Source organism: Heterodontus francisci, chromosome 26, assembly GCF_036365525.1.
Source record: "Heterodontus francisci isolate sHetFra1 chromosome 26, sHetFra1.hap1, whole genome shotgun sequence".
In the NCBI taxonomy this organism is placed as follows: Eukaryota; Metazoa; Chordata; class Chondrichthyes; order Heterodontiformes; family Heterodontidae; genus Heterodontus; species Heterodontus francisci.
In genome coordinates this window covers 28,651,303-28,671,455 of record NC_090396.1, presented here as the reverse complement: position 1 = coordinate 28,671,455, position 20,153 = coordinate 28,651,303, and the positions used below count along the sequence as shown (strand labels likewise).

Sequence of the window (20,153 nt, the reverse complement as noted above, 5' to 3'; positions counted from 1 at the left end):
TTTTTACTGACAATCTTGGTGATTAGATTGCATAGCTATGGATCCATTCCTGTCACTTGGTTTGGGTGTCTCACACGAATGAATTCAACTTGCAGCCACTGTGTTTCAACATTTCCAATATTACCTTGCTCCACTACTTTCATTCTCTTTCCAACAAATATGGGCACCTCACTTATACTATCCTTCCTGAACTGTGTGTTGAGATATGTAAAAAACCAAACCTTCTCTCAGCCCTGACAGAAATGTGGCTGAGTTCTATCAGCTCACTTGCTGAGGTCAGAGATGTCACTCTTGAGATTTGAACTCTACCTGATGTTGGCACTGCACAACAAAAGTAATGTGACCTGTCCAGTGTATTAATAAAATTTTCTCTACTGTGCCTTAATGTGTAATAAACCTAAACCAAGTAGTACAGCGTTATGAGCTTGAGATTCCTGCCCTGACCATCTTTGTAACCTCTTTGAGATGGCAAATTAAGGATATATTTTCTGCAGACTTCTCTATTGATATTTGGATTGAGAAAATGAGACTCTTGCACCACGGAATCGTGCAAGGGTAGGGAAATTTGATAATAGAACAAACTTAAAGGCTTTGTATCAGAATGCACAAAGCATTCGGAGTAAAATTAATGAGTTAACAGCGCAAATAGAGATGAATGGGTATGATTTAGTGGCGATTACTGAGACATGGTTGCAGGGAAACCAGGTTTGGGAATTGAATATACAGTATTTCGGAAGGATAGGCAGCAAGGAAAAGGAGGTGGTGTAGCTCTGTTAGTAAAGGAAGAGATCAGTGCTGTAGTAAGAAATGATATAGGCACTAGAGATCAATTTGTAGAATCAGTCTGTGTAGAAATAAGAACTAGCAAGGGGAAGAAGTCCCTGGTGGGAGTAATCTATAGATCCCCAAACAGTTCCGCAATGGGGCACAGTATAAACCAGGAAATACTGGGTTAGAAAGGTACGGCAATAATCATGGGTGATTTTAATATGCATACAGACTGGATTAATCAAATTGGCAAGGGTAGCCTCAAGGGAGAGCTCATTGAATGTATTGAGAGATTATTTTTTGGAACAATATGTTGTGGAACCAACCAGGGAACAGGCTATTCTAGATTTGGTATTAAGTAATGAGGTGGGATTAATTAATCTCATAGTTTAGCATCCTCTAGGGAAGAGTGATCATAGCATGCTAGAATTTCAATTTCAGTTTGAGGGCAAGAAACTGGAGTCCCACACTAGCCTTCTGGAGTTAAACAAAGGTAATTATATAGGCATGAGGACAGATTTGGCCCTCGTGGACTGGGCAGGAAGACTAAAAGGTAGGACAGTTGATGAGCAGTGGCAGATGTTTAAGGAGATATTCAATTCCTCCCAACTAAAATATATTCGAGAGGAAGAAGGATTCTAGGAAGGGAAAAAACATCCATGGCTAAGCAAGGAAGTTAAGGATAACATAAAGACAAAAACTAAGGTATACCATATTGCAAAGACCAGTGGTAGGCCGGAAGATTGGGAAACTTTTAAAGATCAAAGGGTTACAAAAAAATGTAATTTATGAAAGAAAACTAGCGCAAAATATAAAAATGGATAGCAAAAGCTTTTATAAGTATATAAGAGGGAAGAGAGTAGCTGAAGTGAATGTTGGTCCCTTAGAGGATGTAATTGGGGAGTTAATAGTGGGGAACACAAATGACAGACGCTAATCAGTATTTTGCCTCAGTTTTCACGGTGGAGGACATTAGTAACAGGTAATGCAGAGATTATAGAAAGGGAGGAACTTGGAACAATCATCATCACCAGGGAAAAAAGTACTAAGCAAACTATTGGTATTGAAGGCAGACATGTCCCCAGGGCCTGATGGCCGACATCCTAGGGTCTTAAAGGAAGTGGCAGCGGAGATGGCGGATCCATTGGTTATAATATTCCAAAATTCCCTGGATGCGGGAAAGGTTCCAGTGGATTGGAAAAATGCTAATATGAAGCCCTTATTCAAAAAGGGAGGGAGGCAGAAAGTAGGAAACTATAGACCAGTTAGTTTAACATCTTGTCATTGGAAAATTGTTAGAATCCATTATTAAGGAAATAAGAACAGGACATTTAGAAAGTCAAAACACCATCCGTCAGAGTCAGCATAGTTTTATGAAGGGTAAATAGTGTTTGACTAATTTGCTAGAATTCTTCGAAGATGTAACGAAGTGGATAATGGGGATCCTGCAGATGTAGTATATCTGGACTTCCAGAAGGCATTAGATTAGGTGCTGCACAAAAGGTTAATACGAGGTACGATCACATGGGGTTAGGGGCAATTTATTAGCTTGGATAGAGGATTGGCTAACCAACAGAAAACAGAGTTGGGATAAATGGGTCCTTTTCTGGTTGGCAAGATGTAACTAGTGGGGTGCCGCAGGGTTCAGTCCTCGGGCCCCAACTATTTACAATCTATATTAATGACTTGGATGCAGGGATAGAAGGTACTATAGCCAAATTTGCAGATGACACTAAAATAGGTGGGATAGTAAGTTGCAATAAATAAATAAGAAATTTACAAATGGATATGGATAGGTTAGGTGAATGGGCCAGAATTTGGCAGATGGAGTTTAACGTGGATAAGTGTGAGGTTATCCATTTTGGTCGGAAGAATAGAAAGGCAAATTATTATCTAAATGGAGAGAAACTTCAGAGTACTCAGGCGTAGAGGGATCTGGATGTCCTCGTGCATGAATCGCAGAAAACTAGTATGCAGGTTAGCACCGCAGCCTCTCAGCTGCAGCGACCCGGGTTCAATTCTGGGTACTGCCTGTGTGGAGTTTGCAAATTCTCCCTGTGTCTGTGTGGGTTTCCTCCGGGTGCTCCGGTTTCCTCCCACGTGCCAAAGACTTGCAGGTTGATAGGTAAATTGGCCATTATAAATTGTCCCTAGTATAGGTAGGTGGTAGGGAAATATAGGGACAGGTGGGGATGTGGTAGGAATATGGAATTAGTGCAGGATTAGTATAAATGGGTGGTTGATGGTCGGCACAGACTCGGTGGGCCGAAGGGCCTGTTTCAGTGCTGTATCTCTAAAACTAAAAAGGTGCAGCAGGTAATAAGGATGGCAAATGGAATTTTTGGTATTTGTTGCTAAAGGAATAGAGTATAAAAGTAGGGAAGTGTTGTTGCAACTGTACAAGGCATTAGTGAGACCGCACCTGGAGTATTGCATCCAGTTTTGGTCCCCTTACTGGAGGAGGGGTGTAGTTGCATTGGAGGCAGTTCAGAGGAGGTTCACTAGATTGATTCCAGGAATGAGGGGTTTGTCTTATGAAGAGAGATTGAGCACTTCAGGCCTTTACTCTCTATATTTTAGAAGAATGAGAGGAGATCTAATTGAGGTATATAAGATGATTAAGGGGATTGACAAAGTGGGCATAGAGAGGATGTTTCCTCTTGTGGGGCATTCTGGAACGAGAGGTCATAGTTTTAGGATAAAGGGTAGCAGATTTAAAACAGAGATGAGGAAAAATTACTTCTCTCAAAGGGTCGTGAGTCTGTGGAATTTACTACCCCAGAGTGCGGTGGATGCCAGGACATTGAGTAAATATAAGGAGGAGATGGACAGATTTTTAATTAGTAATGGTTTGAAGGGTTATGGAAAACGGGCAGGCAAGTGAAGTTGAGGCTGAGATGAGATCAGCCATGATTGTATTGAATGGCGGAGCAGGCTCGAGGGGCTGAATTGCCTACTCCTGCTCCTAGATCTTATGTAAAATAACATGATTTTCCTTCCAGCAGTGTGAGTTAGATTTGAACCTGATTCTCGATTTAATGGGCTTGTTCGAACACAAGTTCCCCAAAAGGCAAATTTGCTTCATGTCACATGAGTTGAGTAGCAGGAAGAGGCTATTTGGCCGACTAAGCCTATCACTTTTCCATCTCTGACCCACAAGCTGGCAGTCTTGGAGTGAAAAGTAGCTCCAGCAGTTCAACTTTAGACTAATGTTTGGATTCCAAGTTCAGCTTGTTCAAATTAAATTTCAAATGTTGGAGTTTGGCAGAACTAACATTACGCAGAATATTGTATGAAAGAAAGTTCCTTAACCTCCCAACTGGCAGGTTGATTGCAGGTTGCAGTGAAGACTTGAAAGGGAAAAAGTGTAGCAAACCTTAACCGTGGCAAAAGTGATGAGTAATTGTTCAGAAACATGTAACAATAGGGTCGGATAACAGGTTGTCGCTAAGGTGCCAAAAATGGACTCTATGTCGACAAATGTTTGGGGTATGCATCTGGGGAGTTATAATGGAGTATTCAAATCCAAATATTAGCTATTTTCTAGCTCTAAACATAAAAATTCTATGGTAATTGAAGCTTTTCTTTTACCATACTGAGCTTTGTCAAATGAAATGCCCTTATTTTGTTTGTCTTTGTGCCTGTGGAGTGCAGTACTGATTAGCTTAGGCAAATGATGTTAAATGAGTGAAATAGCTTATATAAAAAAACCGTAACAGTGTAGGGGTTAATGGAGCACCAAAGTTACTGGCAAACCTTTTTGGAAAATTGAAGTTCAAGGATGCACTTAGAAGAAAAATAAATAGGATGCTTTATAAAATTCAGATGAGGATTAGCACTGTTTTACCTTGGTGCAGTGAACAGTCTTGAGATTGTGAAATGTTTGTGTGCATTATTAATAAATTGAGAGCTCGTTTCAAACATGACAAATAGGTTTGTATAAAAAGAATGTTTGTGAATTGGTGCAGATTCCCTTCCTCAATTTTTGCTGGAGCCATCATCCTTTGAGGCACACAGTGGATGCCTTTATGTAGATTTTTTTTCTGGCCCAAATGAATAGATTTACAGACATTACACCCTGATGCAACAAACGATAGCAACATTTGGAAGTCCATTGCAGGGGAAGTTGATAATACTGGAGCTGTAGTTATTTTGGTAGATCTGCTCTGTATGTTTTAAGTTTTTGACAGCTGCATGAAAATCTTTCTCGTGCATGATAGGTATCAGTAGCATTGACTAGTGCTTAGAGTCTTGGCTGTTGACACAGCACATGTAGTCGAACCATTTGGGTGTCTTGGTCCTTCAGTAGGGAGTTGCAGAAAGGAAAAGTTTTGCTTCAGTTCATGAAAGGACATTTATTTAGTTATGCCTATTAGAAATTGTAGATTACCATTTTTATCTGAAATACTGTATTTGGTTTAAAGTCTTCGTAACAGCATGCTTTTCTACATTATTACATGGGAAAAGATGGATATGGATAGTTTTCCCCCGATAAAAATAAAATTAATTACTGCCAATCCTAGTTTGTTACTTGGGAGAAACTGGGGTCAGAGGCAAGGAAGTATTTCCGATAATTTTTTGATACATAATTTTCTAACAGGCTTTGAAGGGTTGAAAATTAGTAATTTTATGCATGCAAGCTTACAGATGGTACGTGGATTCTATTTGTCATTGCATTTACTTAAAATAGCGAGTAGTGATTAGAATCTAAGTAATTCTGTGCACAGTACGTTAATGCTTTTCAGATGGAATCTAATTCTGTTTTTAGAGTTCGGTTGGTAGATGTCATGGTTGCCATTTACAAGGCAGAGAGCAGCATTTTGCAATAATTTTACAATTGTTTAAGTGGCATTGAAACCTATAGTTTTGGTATTGAGAAAATACTAGATTCTGCAAACTCCTGTAAGGCATTGCATTTCATGATTGCTTACAAAAAATTGGATTGTGAAGACAAAAATGTGAGTTGTATTTTTGTTTCTGGGGGATGTGCACCATTCAGTATTACTTTTCATATTTATCCTTCTTGAAATGATTTTTTTCTTTTGTATAGTATCCACAATATTAGCAAAGATGGTACTGGTATACTGTGCTATATCGTTTGAAAGGGAGGTAATTTCCAAAATACTAAGCATTTCATGCACTATTAACTATATAAATCTTGTTGAACCGCTTGAAGAAAAAAGTTCATTTACGAGCACCCACTCTCCTAGTGCGCACCATATCGATGATTGTCTTTTTATACTTTACTCAAAGTGACGTGTAGGTGTATTCCCAAGCTTTCCTAACTCTACGTGAGATTTATTACTGAGGGGGGAAAACGTCTGTTAATATTTAAATTTGTTCCATCGTGATCAGCTTTACTTCAACTTGCAATGTAACAAGAACTGTTGCAGATGGTGATTTTTGTGACTACTGGTAGGAGATTATAGACCATGTTAAAATTCCCCTGCAAAATGTCATATATTTAGTTTGTGTTGAGTAGAGATCATTTGACTATTTGCTAGTTCTACCCACTTTCGCTATGCATTTAGAGATGGCCTCCTGCCTGACTCAGCATGAGTGATATGGCAACTTTTTGGTACTGCTGGTAACATTCCATTCCAAAAGTATAGAACATTGTGATCCATGTTCTCCTGAAGAGTATTCTGAATACAAAATGCTCTTAACCAGCACCCCTGTTTGTTTAATGGGTAAATGTTAACTGGTGTAATGCAAAACCTCAATGTCAGAGTTGACCCCTCAATCATCTTGACTCAACTAAGATAGCACTCTGCCTTCACAACATTGATCAGAAGATGCAGAGTTTCTGCTCCTGATTACTCCTGAGCATCTGTTGACATCAGATGGCAATACCTGCTTAATGAAATAGTCAACTAATTCACTGTTAAGGTGCCATTGAGTGAGATAGCTGCAGTTACTTGTCTGGGAAGCCAAAGTCTAAATTAGTTAATATGTTCTGGAGAAGGGGAAAAGGTGTCACACATTTGTGGCACATGGGTTTCTACCTGCTACCATGACTGAGTTTTGGAAGTAAATACGGAAGCATAATGAACTAAGCACTGTCTCAATTACAGTAGACAGAACAAAGGCAGTATATAAACAATTAATTTGGATTGTAACTGATTATAAATACCATTTCTCCAATTCTGATGGTCATTCTTGAAATCCTGTTGCAGAGAAAGGCTGCGGACTCATAGCATTGAATCTTCAGGGAAATTGAAGATCTCTCCAGAACAGTTGTATGACTTCACTGCAGATGATTTAAAGGACCTTGGGGAAATCGGACGTGGAGCCTATGGTTCTGTGAACAAAATGATCCACAACCCAAGCGGACAGGTTATGGCTGTGAAAGTAAGCAATTACATCAGCTATAAGCTAAGTTTTGTGAAAAACGGCTTGACATGCATCTGAAGGATCAACAGGATCTCATTTGTTGTAATAAGCCTGACAAACTTTAGAGCACATAACTATTAAATATTTTTTTTCCACATTGTTCCCCTTTTTGCCCTGAAGATTAGAAATATCAATTCTGAGCTGTCAGCATGAACTGGTTTCAATTCTTGTACAACCAGTTGCTAAGTAGCGCACCTCCACCTTGTCCCAGTAGTTTAACTTTGAATTTCAGAAGAGCATCCTTACTGCAGCAATGTGATTTTTTTTTAAAATTTCCTTTGGTAATTATTTTTGTCAAATTTACCTAGAAAGGCTACAATCTGTGCCAGTTTGTGGGTGAGATTTTGCTTTGAATCTGCCTCCACAAGAAGTGGGTTGAAACTGCCCAAGCTCTTCTGAGCCATTAAAGCCACAAAAATAAGCACACATCACACATTCATCCGGGCCGACCACACTGGTGTGGATTTGATTTGAACCTGTTAATCATGGAGAGGATAAAGACATTTAACCTACCTTACCATTCAATCGCTGTAAAATTAAAATTTGAGAGCTTTTAATTTGTTTCTGCACTTGGAGTTTAGTTATAACTAAAACCATTTCTGCTTTGACTCTTCAGTAATTTTGTGTATTAACTAGATGAATGCTGCATTAGCAAGAGCTTAGTACCTTTTGGCAAGTAACAGATCATCTGATTAGAATGTATTTTTATTATGAGCTTTATTCCCTCTGTTTGTACCCTGATGATTCACTCCAGTGAAAATTAGACTGTTAATACACTTGAATTAACGTTTAATGGTCTCATGTGCATTTCATGTTCCAGTAAGGCTTTGAAACCAAACTCAAATGGTGACCGTGAAATTGAATGTCACACTGTGGAAGCCTTGTGTTTTTCTTGTAAGAACCATCTTTTGTAATTCAAATAGTAACTTTTTGTTAAAAACAACTTGTTGCTTGTACAACATACTTAATATACACTGTCTTGCATCACATATTGTAATGAACCAATTTGCCAGTTTGCATCACTGATTTCCTCCCTGATGCATTGTTCAAGACCTTTGCTAGTGCCACCAGGTTTTTTAGCTAGCTGCAGGCTAAATGTAAAATTGCCAGGACTTGCTAAAACCAATTGCCAGGAAGACACTATTTACATACGATTATATAAAATTTATAGCACAAGGGGACATGACATTCAGCCCAATTGTCTATGCTGGTGTTCATGCTCCATACAAACCTCTTCTCATCCTACTTCAGCTCACCTATCAGCATATCCATTTATTTCTTTCTCTGACATGTCCTTACTAGCTTCCCATTAAAGGAATTATACTATTCGCCTCAACTACTCCATGAAGTAACAAGTACGACATTGTATGCACTCTCTGAGTAATTACCACAATTGGGGTTTTTGACAGGTCCCTCAGGCACTGCATTTAGCGAGTCCTAGATGCTTCAGATTTGATTTTCAGCTGGCTGTCTGAAACTTGCCCTTTGGAACTAGTGGCACTAGTGTGCATCTTGCACAGTGGAAAAACATTGGTTGTCTGCTGCAGTATGGTTCCACAGCTGCTGGTCGTTTTTTGTCACCTTGCCCTAGTCGCCATATGCCTGTGGTTAATTATAATGCCTCCCGCTACTGCCCTGACTTCAGCTACTTTTTATAGTGACCAAAGACTTTGCTAGCAGTACAGGTTGTCCCACTGCTACAACTTGAACAAAAGTTGCTATGACTCACTATCAGTGGCAGTTGGGAAGACGAGTTGCTTTGCAAGACCCAGCATTGTCCGTTGATTCCGTTATCGCATATATACATCCGATAGCAAAATAGCAACAGATCAGCTAACTCCGCAAATGTCAGTGATTGAACTTGGAACCTGCCTTGCATGTATAACTCAATTATTGATTGTATAAACTTCTTTAGTCATTAAAGCTTCTCCATGATGTTTAATGGCGGGACAGATTGTGTGAACTGGTTCATTATGTGTCAGTTTAGAATTTCTCAAGATGTGTAGAAGATATTACCTGTGAAATGTAATTTGAATACATGAAACTATAAATGCTGCTTGACTGTTTAGTTCAGATTTACTTTTAAGTGTCTACCTTTGCTGCAATAGTAAAGAACTGGTTACTTAAAAGAATATTTAAGCTGGCAGATTATAATTTTCCAATTCAAAAAAATAAGCAACTATGTGCATAAGCACAGGATGCACATTGCTTTGAAATAACTCAATGAAGTGTAAATATTAGCACATTTATAGTTTGCCAGTTCCCTGTATTCCCTGGTTGAATAATTAAAAAGGTTTAAAGTTTGAAACTTTCAATACAAGTTGACAGTAAAGTACACAAAAATATTGAAAAAAGAAACTTTTTTCAATAAAATTCTCGCCATAACAATGTGACTTTAAACTCCAAGAAAACTCTTTTAATGTATAATGTTGCCAACTTTCAGCGAATTCGATCGACGGTGGACGAGAAGGAGCAGAAGCAGCTTTTGATGGATCTAGATGTTGTAATGAGGAGTAGTGACTGTCCGTATATTGTTCAGTTTTATGGAGCACTCTTCAGAGAGGTGAGAGAAATGAAAAGGTTGCTTGACTTATTTGTAACTTAAAATTGCAGTTTCTGTTGGGGGTTAATCATCAGTTTTTAGGTACACGTAGCCTCGTTGAATTGATGTTCCAGCTGAATTTTGTGTGCAGTGACTGAGAAACTTTTACAGAATGTATAGCTACATTATAAGCCTTGCTTTACAGTCAAGACTGATGGTTTAAAAAAAAAACAAAGTTCGTGGTAGTAACTGTCCTGCTATGTTGTACCTCAAATGTTAGCCAACAAAAACAGAAAATGTTGAAAATCCCATAGGTCAGTTAGCATTTGTTAAAGAAAAGACAGGTTAATGTTTCTGGTAAAATCTTGTCAGATCTGTAAGGTAAGCAAACATTGTAGTAGGTCTGGAAAAAGGAGGCAAGAGACTTAGATGGAATACAGGAACATTTCATTAAGGAAAAGGATGAGCATGAAAATAACCGAATCCGTGCACAAACAACTAATATGGTGAGAGGCCCACATAGAAATAAGTGAGTAAAAAAGAGAAAGCCAGGGTGTGGGGGTGAAGAGGAGAAGGAAAGTTTATTGGTACAGTTGGGCTGAATTCCCTTGGCCTTGATGTTCCGTTACCCTTGGCGCTCGTTAAAAATCCTTGTTCTCTGCCAGCGACCCAAGTACGGTGCCCATTTTCTCACTGGGCTATCTTCATTGCTTTCCTCCCTCAGCCTCTGCGCCAAGTGTGTCATAGGTGATTCCAACCTCCATCTCAATTCATGATCTTCTGAGTTCAGTGCCCTCCTATCATCCTTTAATCCCTCCCTCCATGTAAACTCCCCAAACCATATTTATGGCCAACCCCATGATATTGCCAAGGTGGCTTCGCTACTCCCATAGTATCAATCACAGCTAAGATCATCCCTGATCACTTCCTTGTATTGTTTACCACCCACATTCTGCTTTGTCCTCCAAACCCTACTTCCTTCTGTGTCTGCCCCTGGAAAATTTGTCCCCCATTCACTATAACTGCACTTTCAAAGTCCCAACTGTCGACCCTTTGGCCCTCTATTCGTCACAGCAGTTCTGCAGCTACTAATCTGCTCGACCGCAACCTCACCTCCACCTTCAATGCCCTCATGCCAATTAAAACCATTTCTCTCTCTCTGGCTATTCCTTCAGCAAGACCCTCAGAGCCACTCCCATAAGTCCAAGGGATGCAGACTTCATCGAATACGGTGAGTTTAGCCATTTACTGCCAGACTTGTCTGGACCACATTAAGTACTATTGGGTCCTGCTCTCTGTGAAATCCTGGAATGCAGAGGTAATCCTAGGCTTCTTTTCTCTACGACAAGTCATCTTAAACCCCATCCCCTGTCTCCTCCACCTTTACCAACAGTAATTTTTTTGAATTTGTTTCATGGGATGTGTGTGTTGCTGGCAAGGCCAACATTTGTTGCCCATCCCTAATTGCCCTCGAGAAGGTGGTGGTGAGCTTCCTTCTTGAACCGCTGCAGTCTGTCTGGTGTGGTGGCACCAGAGGGTGTTAGGGAGGGCGTTCCAGGATTTTGATCCAACGATGGTGAAGGAACAGCAATATATTTCCAAGTCAGGATGGGTATGTGGCTTGGAGGGGTACATGCAGATGGTGGTCTTCCCATGCCTCTGCTGCCCTTGTCCTTCTAGGTGAAAGAGGCCACAGGTTTGGAAGGTGCTGTCAAAGGAGTCTTTGTGCGTTACTGCAGAGCATCTTGTACATGGTACACACTGCTGCCACTATGTGTCGGTGGTGGAGGGAGTGAATGTTTAAGGTGGTGGATGGGATGCTGATCAAGTGAGCTACTTTGTCCTGGGTAGTGTCAAGCATCCTGAGTGTTCGAGCTGTACTCATCCAGGCAAGTGGAGAGTATTCCATCACACTCCTTGACTTGTGCCTTGTAGATGTTGGACAGGCTCTGGGGAGTCAGGAAGTGGATTACTCACTGCAGAATTCCTTTGACCTGCTCTTGTAGCCACAGTATTTATGTGGCTGTTCTAGTTCAGTTTCTGGTCAATGGTAACCCCCAGAATGTTGATAGTGGGGGATTCAGCAATGGTAATACCATTGAATGTCAAGGGGAGATAGTTAGATTCTCTCTTGTTGGAGATCGTTATTGCCTGGCACTCGTGTGGCACGAATGTTACTTGCCACTTCTCAGCCCAAGCCTGGATGTTATCCAGGTCTTTTGCATACGGACATGGACTGCTTCAGTATCTGAGGAGTTGTGAATGGTGTTGAACATCGTACAATTATTAGCGAACATCCCCACTTCTGACTTTATGATCAATGGAAGGTCATTGATGAAGCAGCTGAAGATGGTTGGGCCGAGGACGCTAGTCTGAGGGACTCCTGCAGCAATATGCTGGGCCCAGGATGATTGGCCTCCAACGACCACAGGCATCTTCCTTTGAGCTAGGTAGTGGAGAGTTTTTCCCCTGATTCCCATTGACTTCAATTTGGCTAGGGCGCCTTGATGTCGCACTCAGTCAAATGCTGCCTTGATATCAATGGCAATCACTCTTACCTCACTGCTTGAATTCAGTTCTTTTGTTCATGTTTGGACCAAGGCTGTAGTGAGGTCAGGAGCTGAGTGGACCTGGCGGAACCCAAACTGAGCGTCACTGAGCAAGCTATTGCTCTTTTGAGTGGCACTTAACAGCACTGTCGATGACACCTTCCATCACTTCGCTGATCAAGAGTAGACTGATGGGGTGGTAATTGGCTGGATTGGCTTTGTCCAGCTTTTTGTGGACCAGGGCAATTTTCCACATTGGTAGCCTGTGCTGCAGCTGAACTGGAACAGCTTGGCTCGGGTTGTGGCTAGTTTTGCAGCACAAGTCTTCAGTACCACAGTTGGGATGCTGTCAGGACCCATAGCCTTTGCAGCATTCAGTGCCTTTAGCAGTTTCTTGATAACACGTGGAGTGTATTGAATTGGCTGAAGACTGGCATCAGTGATGCTGTGGACCTCAGGAGGAGGCTGAGATGGATCATCCATTTGGCACTTCTGGCTGAAGATGGTCGCAAATGCTTCAGCCTTTTCTTTTGCACTCGTGCTTGGCTTGTCCGTCATTGAGGATGGGGATTTTTGAGGAGCCTCCTCCTCCTGTTAGTTGTTTAACCACCATTTGCGACTGGATGTGGCAGCACTGCAGAGCTTTGATCTGATCCGTTGGATGTGGGAGCGCTTCGCTCTGTATCGCATGCTGCTTCTGCTGTTTGGCGTGCAAGTTGTCCTGTGTTGTACGTTCACCAGGTTGATGCATCATTTTTAGGTATGCCTGATGCTGCTCCTGGCATGCTTTCCTACACTCTTTATTGAACCAGGTTTGATTGCTTGGCTTGATGGTAGAGTGAGGGATATGCTGAGTCATGAGGTTACAGATTGTGGTTGAATACAATTCTGCTGCTGATGGTGCACAATGCCTCATGGATGCCCGGTTTTGAGCTGCCAGATCTGTTCTGAATCTATCCCATTTATCATGGTAGTGCCACACAACAGGATGGTGAGCATCCTTAGTGTGAAGATGGGACTTGGTTTTCACAAGGATTGTGCAGTGGTCACTCCTACCAGTACTGTCATGAATAGATGCATCTGGAGCAGGTAGATTGGTGAGGACAAGGTCTAGTAGGTTTTTCCCTCTTGGTTCCCTCACCATCTACTGCAGGCCCAGTCTGTCAGATAAGTCCTTCAGGATTCCGCCAGCTCGGTCAATAGTGGTGCTACCGAGCCACTCTCGGTGATGGACATTGAAGTCCCCCACCTAGACTACATTCTGTGCCCTTGCCACCCTCCATGCTTCTTCCAAGTGGTGTTCCACATGGAGTACTGATTCAACAGCTGAGGGGAGGGAGAGCGTCGGTGGTAATCAGGAGATTGCCTTGCCCATGTTTTAACCTGATGCCATGAGACTTCATGGCGCTCAGAGTCAATCTTGACTCCTGGGGCAACTCCCTCCTGACTGTATACCACTGTGTCGCCACCTCTGGTGAGTCTGTCCTGCTGGTGGGACAGGGCATACCCAGGAATGGTGGTGGCGGTGGTGTCTGGGACATTTAATGCAAAGTATGTTTCCGTGAGTATAACTATATTGGGCGTTTGCTTGATGACTCTGCAGGACAGCTCTCCCAATTTTGGCACAAGCCCCCAGATGTTGGTAAGGAGGACTTTGCAGGGTTGGCAGGGCTGTGTTTGCTGTTGTCATATCCAGTGTTTAGGTTGATGCCAGGTGTTCCGTCCAGTTTTGTTCCTTTTCAGCTATTGTGTAGTGGTTTTGTACAACTGAAAGGCTTGCTAGGCCATTTCAGGAGACGGTTAAGAGTCAAACACATTGTTGTGTGTCTGGAGTCACATGTAAGCTAAACCAGGTGAGCTTGGCAAATTTCATTCCCTAAAGGACATTGCAACAATCGATGGTAGTTTCATGCTCACCAATACTGAGACTAGCTTTCAATTCCAGATTTTTATTAATGAACTGAATTTAATTTCCACCAGCTGCTATAGTGGGATTTGAACCAGTGTCCCCATAGTGTTAGACTGAGTCTGTAGGTTTACTAGTCCAGCGGCCACTACACAACTGTCCTATCGACTTTTGTCACTAAGATTGAGACCATTCGGTCGGCTGCCTCTGCCACTTCCCTCACTTCCCCAGCCCACCAAGCCAAACCTCCTTTAAGGCTCACCGCTGCCCTATCCCTGAATCTGTATCTTTCTCTACTTAATCTCCTGTATCCCTTTATGCCCTCTCCGGACTCATCTTGTCCATGAGACCTACCTCCTGCTCTCTCGACCTGATTCCCACTAAACTGCTGATCACCCAACTTTTGTTCCTGGCTTATAAACAGAAAACACTGGAAATACTCAGCACCTCTGGCAGCATCTGTGGAGAGAGAAACAGTTAATGTTTCAGGTCTGTGACTTTTCATCTGATTTTATTTCAGATTTCCAGCATGCACAATATTTCGCTGCCATTCCTTGCTCCCACATTAGCTGGTATTGTTAACGTTTCTCTCTCCTCAAGTTCTGCCTCCCTCCTCTTCAAATCCTTCTTAAAAAAAAAACCCTGACCCCTCAGCCCTTGTAAACTACCATCATATCTCAAACCTCCCTTTCTTCTCCAAATTCTTTGAACATGTCGCCTCCCAAATGCGTGTCCATCTTTCTCAGAACTCCATTTTTTAATCCCTCCAATCAAGGTTCTGCTCCTGCCATGGTACAGAAATGGCTGTTACCGAAGTCACAAATTGTATCCTATGTGACTGACAAAGATAAACTACCCCTACGTGAGCTCCTGTATCTGTCACCGCACTCCACCATCGTCCAGCTGGTTGGGACTGTACTCGCCTGGTTTCATTCTTTGCTAATCGTAGCCAGAGAATCACCTGCAATGGCTTCTGTTCCCATCCCCCCACAGTTACCTCTCTTTTCTTCAAGGATCTAACCTCGGTCCCCCCTTTATTTCTCAACTACATGCTGCCCCTCAGTGACATCATCCGAAAAGACTATCAGTTTCCACATCTACACTGATGGCACCCATTTCTACCTCACTATCATCTCTCTTAACCCCTCCACTGTCTCTAAATTGTCATATTACTTGTCTGACGTCCAGTACTGGATGATCAGAAATTTTCTCCAAGTAAATATTGGGAAGACCAAAGCCATTGTCTTCACTCTCTGTCAGAAACTCCGTTGCCGAGCCACCAACTCTATCCCTCTCCCTGGCAGCCGTCTGAGGCTGAACCAGATTGTTTGCAACCTTGGTGTCACATTCAACCCAGAGATGCACTTTTTACCACATATTGGCTCCGTCACTAAGACAGCCTATTTCCACCTCCATCACATCGCCCAACTCTGTCCCTGCCTTGGGTCATCTGCTAAAACCCTCATTCATGCCATCGTTAACTCTAGACTTGACTATTCTAACACCCTCCTGGCTGGCCTCCCACATTCTACCCTCCTTAAATTTGAGGTCATCCAGAACTTTGCTGCCAGGGACCAAACTCGCACCAAATCCTGGTCACCCATCACCCCTGTCTTTGCTGACCTATACAGGTTTCCCGGTAAACAATGCCTTGATTTTAAAATTCGCTTTTTTTTCAAATTCCTCTATGGTATTGCCCCTTCCTAACTCTAATCTCCAGTCCCACAACCCTCTGAGTCATCTGCACTCCTCCAATTCTGGCCTGTTCGGCATCCCGGATTTTAATGGATCCACCATTGGTGGCTGTGCCGACACTCAGCTGCTAAGGCCCTAAGACATGGAATTCCCTCCCCCTCCCCTCTCCCCCGCCCCCCTTCCCTGGTGGAAATGCGAAGTTAAGTTCAAAGGACGAGCAGTGAGAAGTTGGGAATCACACTTGCGGACAGAATGCAGAAACTTGGAAAAATGGTCAACAAACCTGTCTTTTATTTCCCCAACAATCCCATAGATTGTAGTTCAGTCTAGACATATATTTTGTCTCATTGTGTTACTGGCTCAGAATAAATATAGCAGTCACATCAGTAGCTTGTCTTCTGGGTCAGAATATGCACAATAAATACAGTATCAGCTTTGCATTGACAAGGCAAATTAATCCAAAAATATTTGAGGATTTGGCTACAGGTGTGAGCCTGCATCCGGTCAATATTGTTTTGACTTCACATTGAATGTTTTGCAACTGAAACTGATGTCAAAGCAACTTATTTTAAACTTAAAAGGTTTGCCAGTCTGCCTATATTTTTCATATCTGTAAAGAGCCAAGACAAGTAGGTCACTAGCATGGCTGTGAACCTGCATTTTAGCTTTGCTTTTCTCTAATTGGAAGCAGTGTGAAATATGCAGTGAGCAATGGCTTGCACTGCTGTAAATGCAGGAACCAATTAAACAATGACTGCAGTCAAACTGCAGCCAGGCTGGTCTTAGAGCAGCATTTGTAATTGCCATAATTTACTGTTTAGTTACATAAACTAGATTTTTTCTAATTATTAGATCTGTTAGCACTAAACTGAAATATTTGTGATTAGGTCTTTCAAATTACATTGTTTCTAACATTTGCTGATCCTTGTAACCAAGGCTAGTTTTGTGACCAAGTGAAAGATTGGTACTCTGAGGTTAGTAGGTGGCCTGGACAGATTGCAATATCTGATTTCTCTCACAAAAGGATGCTAGATTATTTTCACTGTTTAGTATCTGTTTGGAGAGATAAATATACAGCAGTTCTATAGTAATGGATAGCCTGTCTTGTTTGTCTCCAAACAATAATATAATCAGTCAGTTCCTGAATCAAAATAGCACTGTTCCTGTGGGCTAAACAGAGAATTTACTGCCTAAAGAGTAACTGATTCTTGATTCTGTTTTCATCAGGGCGATTGTTGGATATGCATGGAGCTCATGTCTACCTCATTTGACAAATTCTACAAATATGTATATGGTGCATTAGATGATGTTATCCCAGAGGAGATCTTAGGCAAAATCACATTAGCTGTAAGTAACTGGTTACGAAAGTGCTTCCATTTTTTAATGTTTTTTGAGGATTCGTGTTTTAGAATTGTGGAAATGGATTCATTCGGAGGACTGAAGTGATTCCATAGATGCTGGACTTGTTTTTTTAAATAGGTCACTGGAAGGACTTTGGGATTTGAACTTTCTGTTACTGCATGTTACCCTTATGGGATTCTGCATGTCTTAAGCTAAATAAACAACAGGAGCCTTGGTGACTCGGGCGAGTTGTTTACAGAGAAGTGACATGTCAAGATTTATGGTGATCAAGAGTTGGTTTCGTTTTGGTTTGTTTTGAGTCAGTTGGGGGTTAGCTTACTAAGAGAGAAGCAACCAGCTCATCCTTTTCTCCACATCTGAGAAACCCAGAGAATCCAGTGTGTAATAACTGAAACCCCTGATGCTGCATTTCTCCTGCAAAGCCTGCCTAACTAACCCTCGATGCCGCCTGAAGAGAATTGCTCCAAATAATCCCAGTGACAGCCATCTACGCCTATTTGGAATGCCAGAAAAGGGGCAATTAATACTATTCCATAACTTATCCTTCAAGTATTTGGCCAAAGTATTTTTTTAAATCATTTTTTGTAAAAAGGTCTCTGCAGAGAAAACTTTATTTTTTCTTTAACCAATATATTTGTGTGCAAGTGTGTTGGGCTAAGTTTGAAGGGAACTTTCATATTTCAATCTGTGCATCAATGCTGTGTATCTTCACTGACTGCGAACATATGAATTAGGAGCAGGAGTCGGCCACTCGGCCCCTCGTGCCTGCTCCACCATTCAACAAGGTCATGGCTGATCTGATTGTAACCACAACTCCACATTCCTGCCTACCCCCAATAACCTTTCGCCCCCTTGCTTAACAAGAATTTATCTACCTCCACCTTAAAAATATTCAAAGGCTCCGCTTCCACCACCTTTTGAGGAAGAGTGTTCCAAAGACTCATGACCCTCCGAGAAAAAATTTCTCCTCATCTGTCTTAAATGGATGACGTTTTATTTTTAAACAGGGACCCCGAGTTCTAGAATCTCCCACATCTATTCCACACCCACCCTGTCAAGACCCCTCAGAATCTTATATGTTTCAATCAAGCCACCTCTTACTTTTCTAAACTCCAGTGGATACAAGCCTAGCCTGAACAACCTTTCCTCATAAGATAACCTGCCCCATTCCAGGTATTAGCCTAGTAAACCTTCTCTGAACTGATTCCAATGCATTTACATCCCTCCTTAAATAAGGCGACCAATACCAGTACACAGTTCTCCAGATGTGGTTTCACCAATGCCGTGTATAGCTGACCACCTCCTTTTGTATTTAGTTACCCTCGCAATAAACGATAACATTCTATTAGCTTTCCTAATTACTTGCTGTACCTGCATACTAACCTTTTGCGATTCATGCACTAGGACACCCAGATCCCTCTGCATCTCGGAGCTCTGCAATCTTTCATCATTTAGATATGTTTTTTATTCTTCCTGCCAAAATGGACAATTTCACATTTTCCCACATTATACTCCATTTGCCAGATCTTTGTCCACTCACTTAACCTATCTATATCCCTTTGTAGCCTCCTTATGTCCTCTTCACAACTTCATTTTCTGCCCATCGTCATCAGCAAATTTAGCAGCCATACCTTTGGTCCCTTCATCCAAGTCATTTATATAAATTGTAAAAGGTTGAGGCCCCAGTACTGGTCCTTGTGGCACACCACTCGTTACATATTGCCAACCAGAAAATGACCCATTTATGTCTACTCTCATTACTGTTAGCTAGCCAATCTTCTATCCATGCCAAAATGTTACCCCCCCCACACCATGAGATTTTGTTTTCCGCAATAACCTTTGATGTGGCACCTTATCGAATGCCTTCTGGAAATCCAAGTACAGTACATCCACCAGTTTCACTTTATCCACAGCAAATGTTACTATGTCAAAGAACTCCAATAAATTGATTAAACATGGTTTCCCTTTCACAAGACTATGTTGACTCTCTGACTTCCTTGACTTTTTCTAAATGTCCTGCTAAAACGTCTTTAATAATAACTTCTAACATTTTTCCTATGACAGATGTTAAGCTAACTGACCTGTAGTTTCCTGCTTTCTGTCTCCCTTGATGAATAAAGGAGTTACATTTGCTATTTTCCAATCTAAAGGAACTTCCCTGAATCTAGGGAATTTTGGAAAATTAAAACCCAAGCATCAACTATCTCACTAGCCACTTCTTTTAGGATGCTAGGATGAAATCCATCAGAACCCAGGGATTTGTCAGCCCGCAGCTCCCATTTTCCCAGTACTACTACTCCGGTGCTTGTAATTTTCTTGCGTTCTTCTTTCGCTTCCATTTCCTGATTTACATCTATTTCTGGGGTGTTACTTGTATCCTCTATGGTGAAGACTGATGCAAACTACCTGTTCAATTCACCTGCCAACTCCTTATTTTCCTTTTATTAATTCCCCAGACTCACTTTCTATAGGACCAACACTCATGTTAACTTTTTTCTTTTTAAAATATCTATAGAAACTCTTACAATCTGTTTTTATATTTCTAGCCAGCTTTCTCTTGTACTCTACTTTTTCCCTCATTATCAATCTTTTAATTGTTCTTTGCTGCTTTTTATATTCTGTCCAATCCTCTGACCTGCCACCCATTTTTGCGCAATTATATGCTTTTTCTTTAAGTTTGATACTGTCTTTAACTTATTTTTGGTTAATCACAGATGGTGGGTCCTCCCCTTGAAATTCTTTCTTGTTGGATTGTATCTATTCTGTATATTCTGAAATATCCCCTTAAGTATCTGCTATTGCATCTCTGTTGACCTATCCCTTAATCTACTTTGCCAATTTACTTTTGCTGGTTCTGCTTTCATGCCCTCATAATTGCCCTTATTTAAGTTTAAAATACTAATCTTAGACCCACTCTTCTGTACCTCAAACTGAATGT

General features: G+C 41.4%; 1 protein-coding gene across 1 annotated transcript in view; it reads left to right on the top strand.

The window, feature by feature from the left end:
• Window positions 1-20,153, top strand: part of map2k4a (mitogen-activated protein kinase kinase 4a) — a 206,060-nt gene that overhangs the window by 113,477 nt on the left and 72,430 nt on the right. The window contains exons 4-6 of the mRNA XM_068057961.1: window positions 6,945-7,119; window positions 9,605-9,724; window positions 17,081-17,200. Coding sequence (XP_067914062.1) covers window positions 6,945-7,119; window positions 9,605-9,724; window positions 17,081-17,200 — 415 coding nt within the window. The remainder of the gene's footprint in view (window positions 1-6,944; window positions 7,120-9,604; window positions 9,725-17,080; window positions 17,201-20,153) is intronic.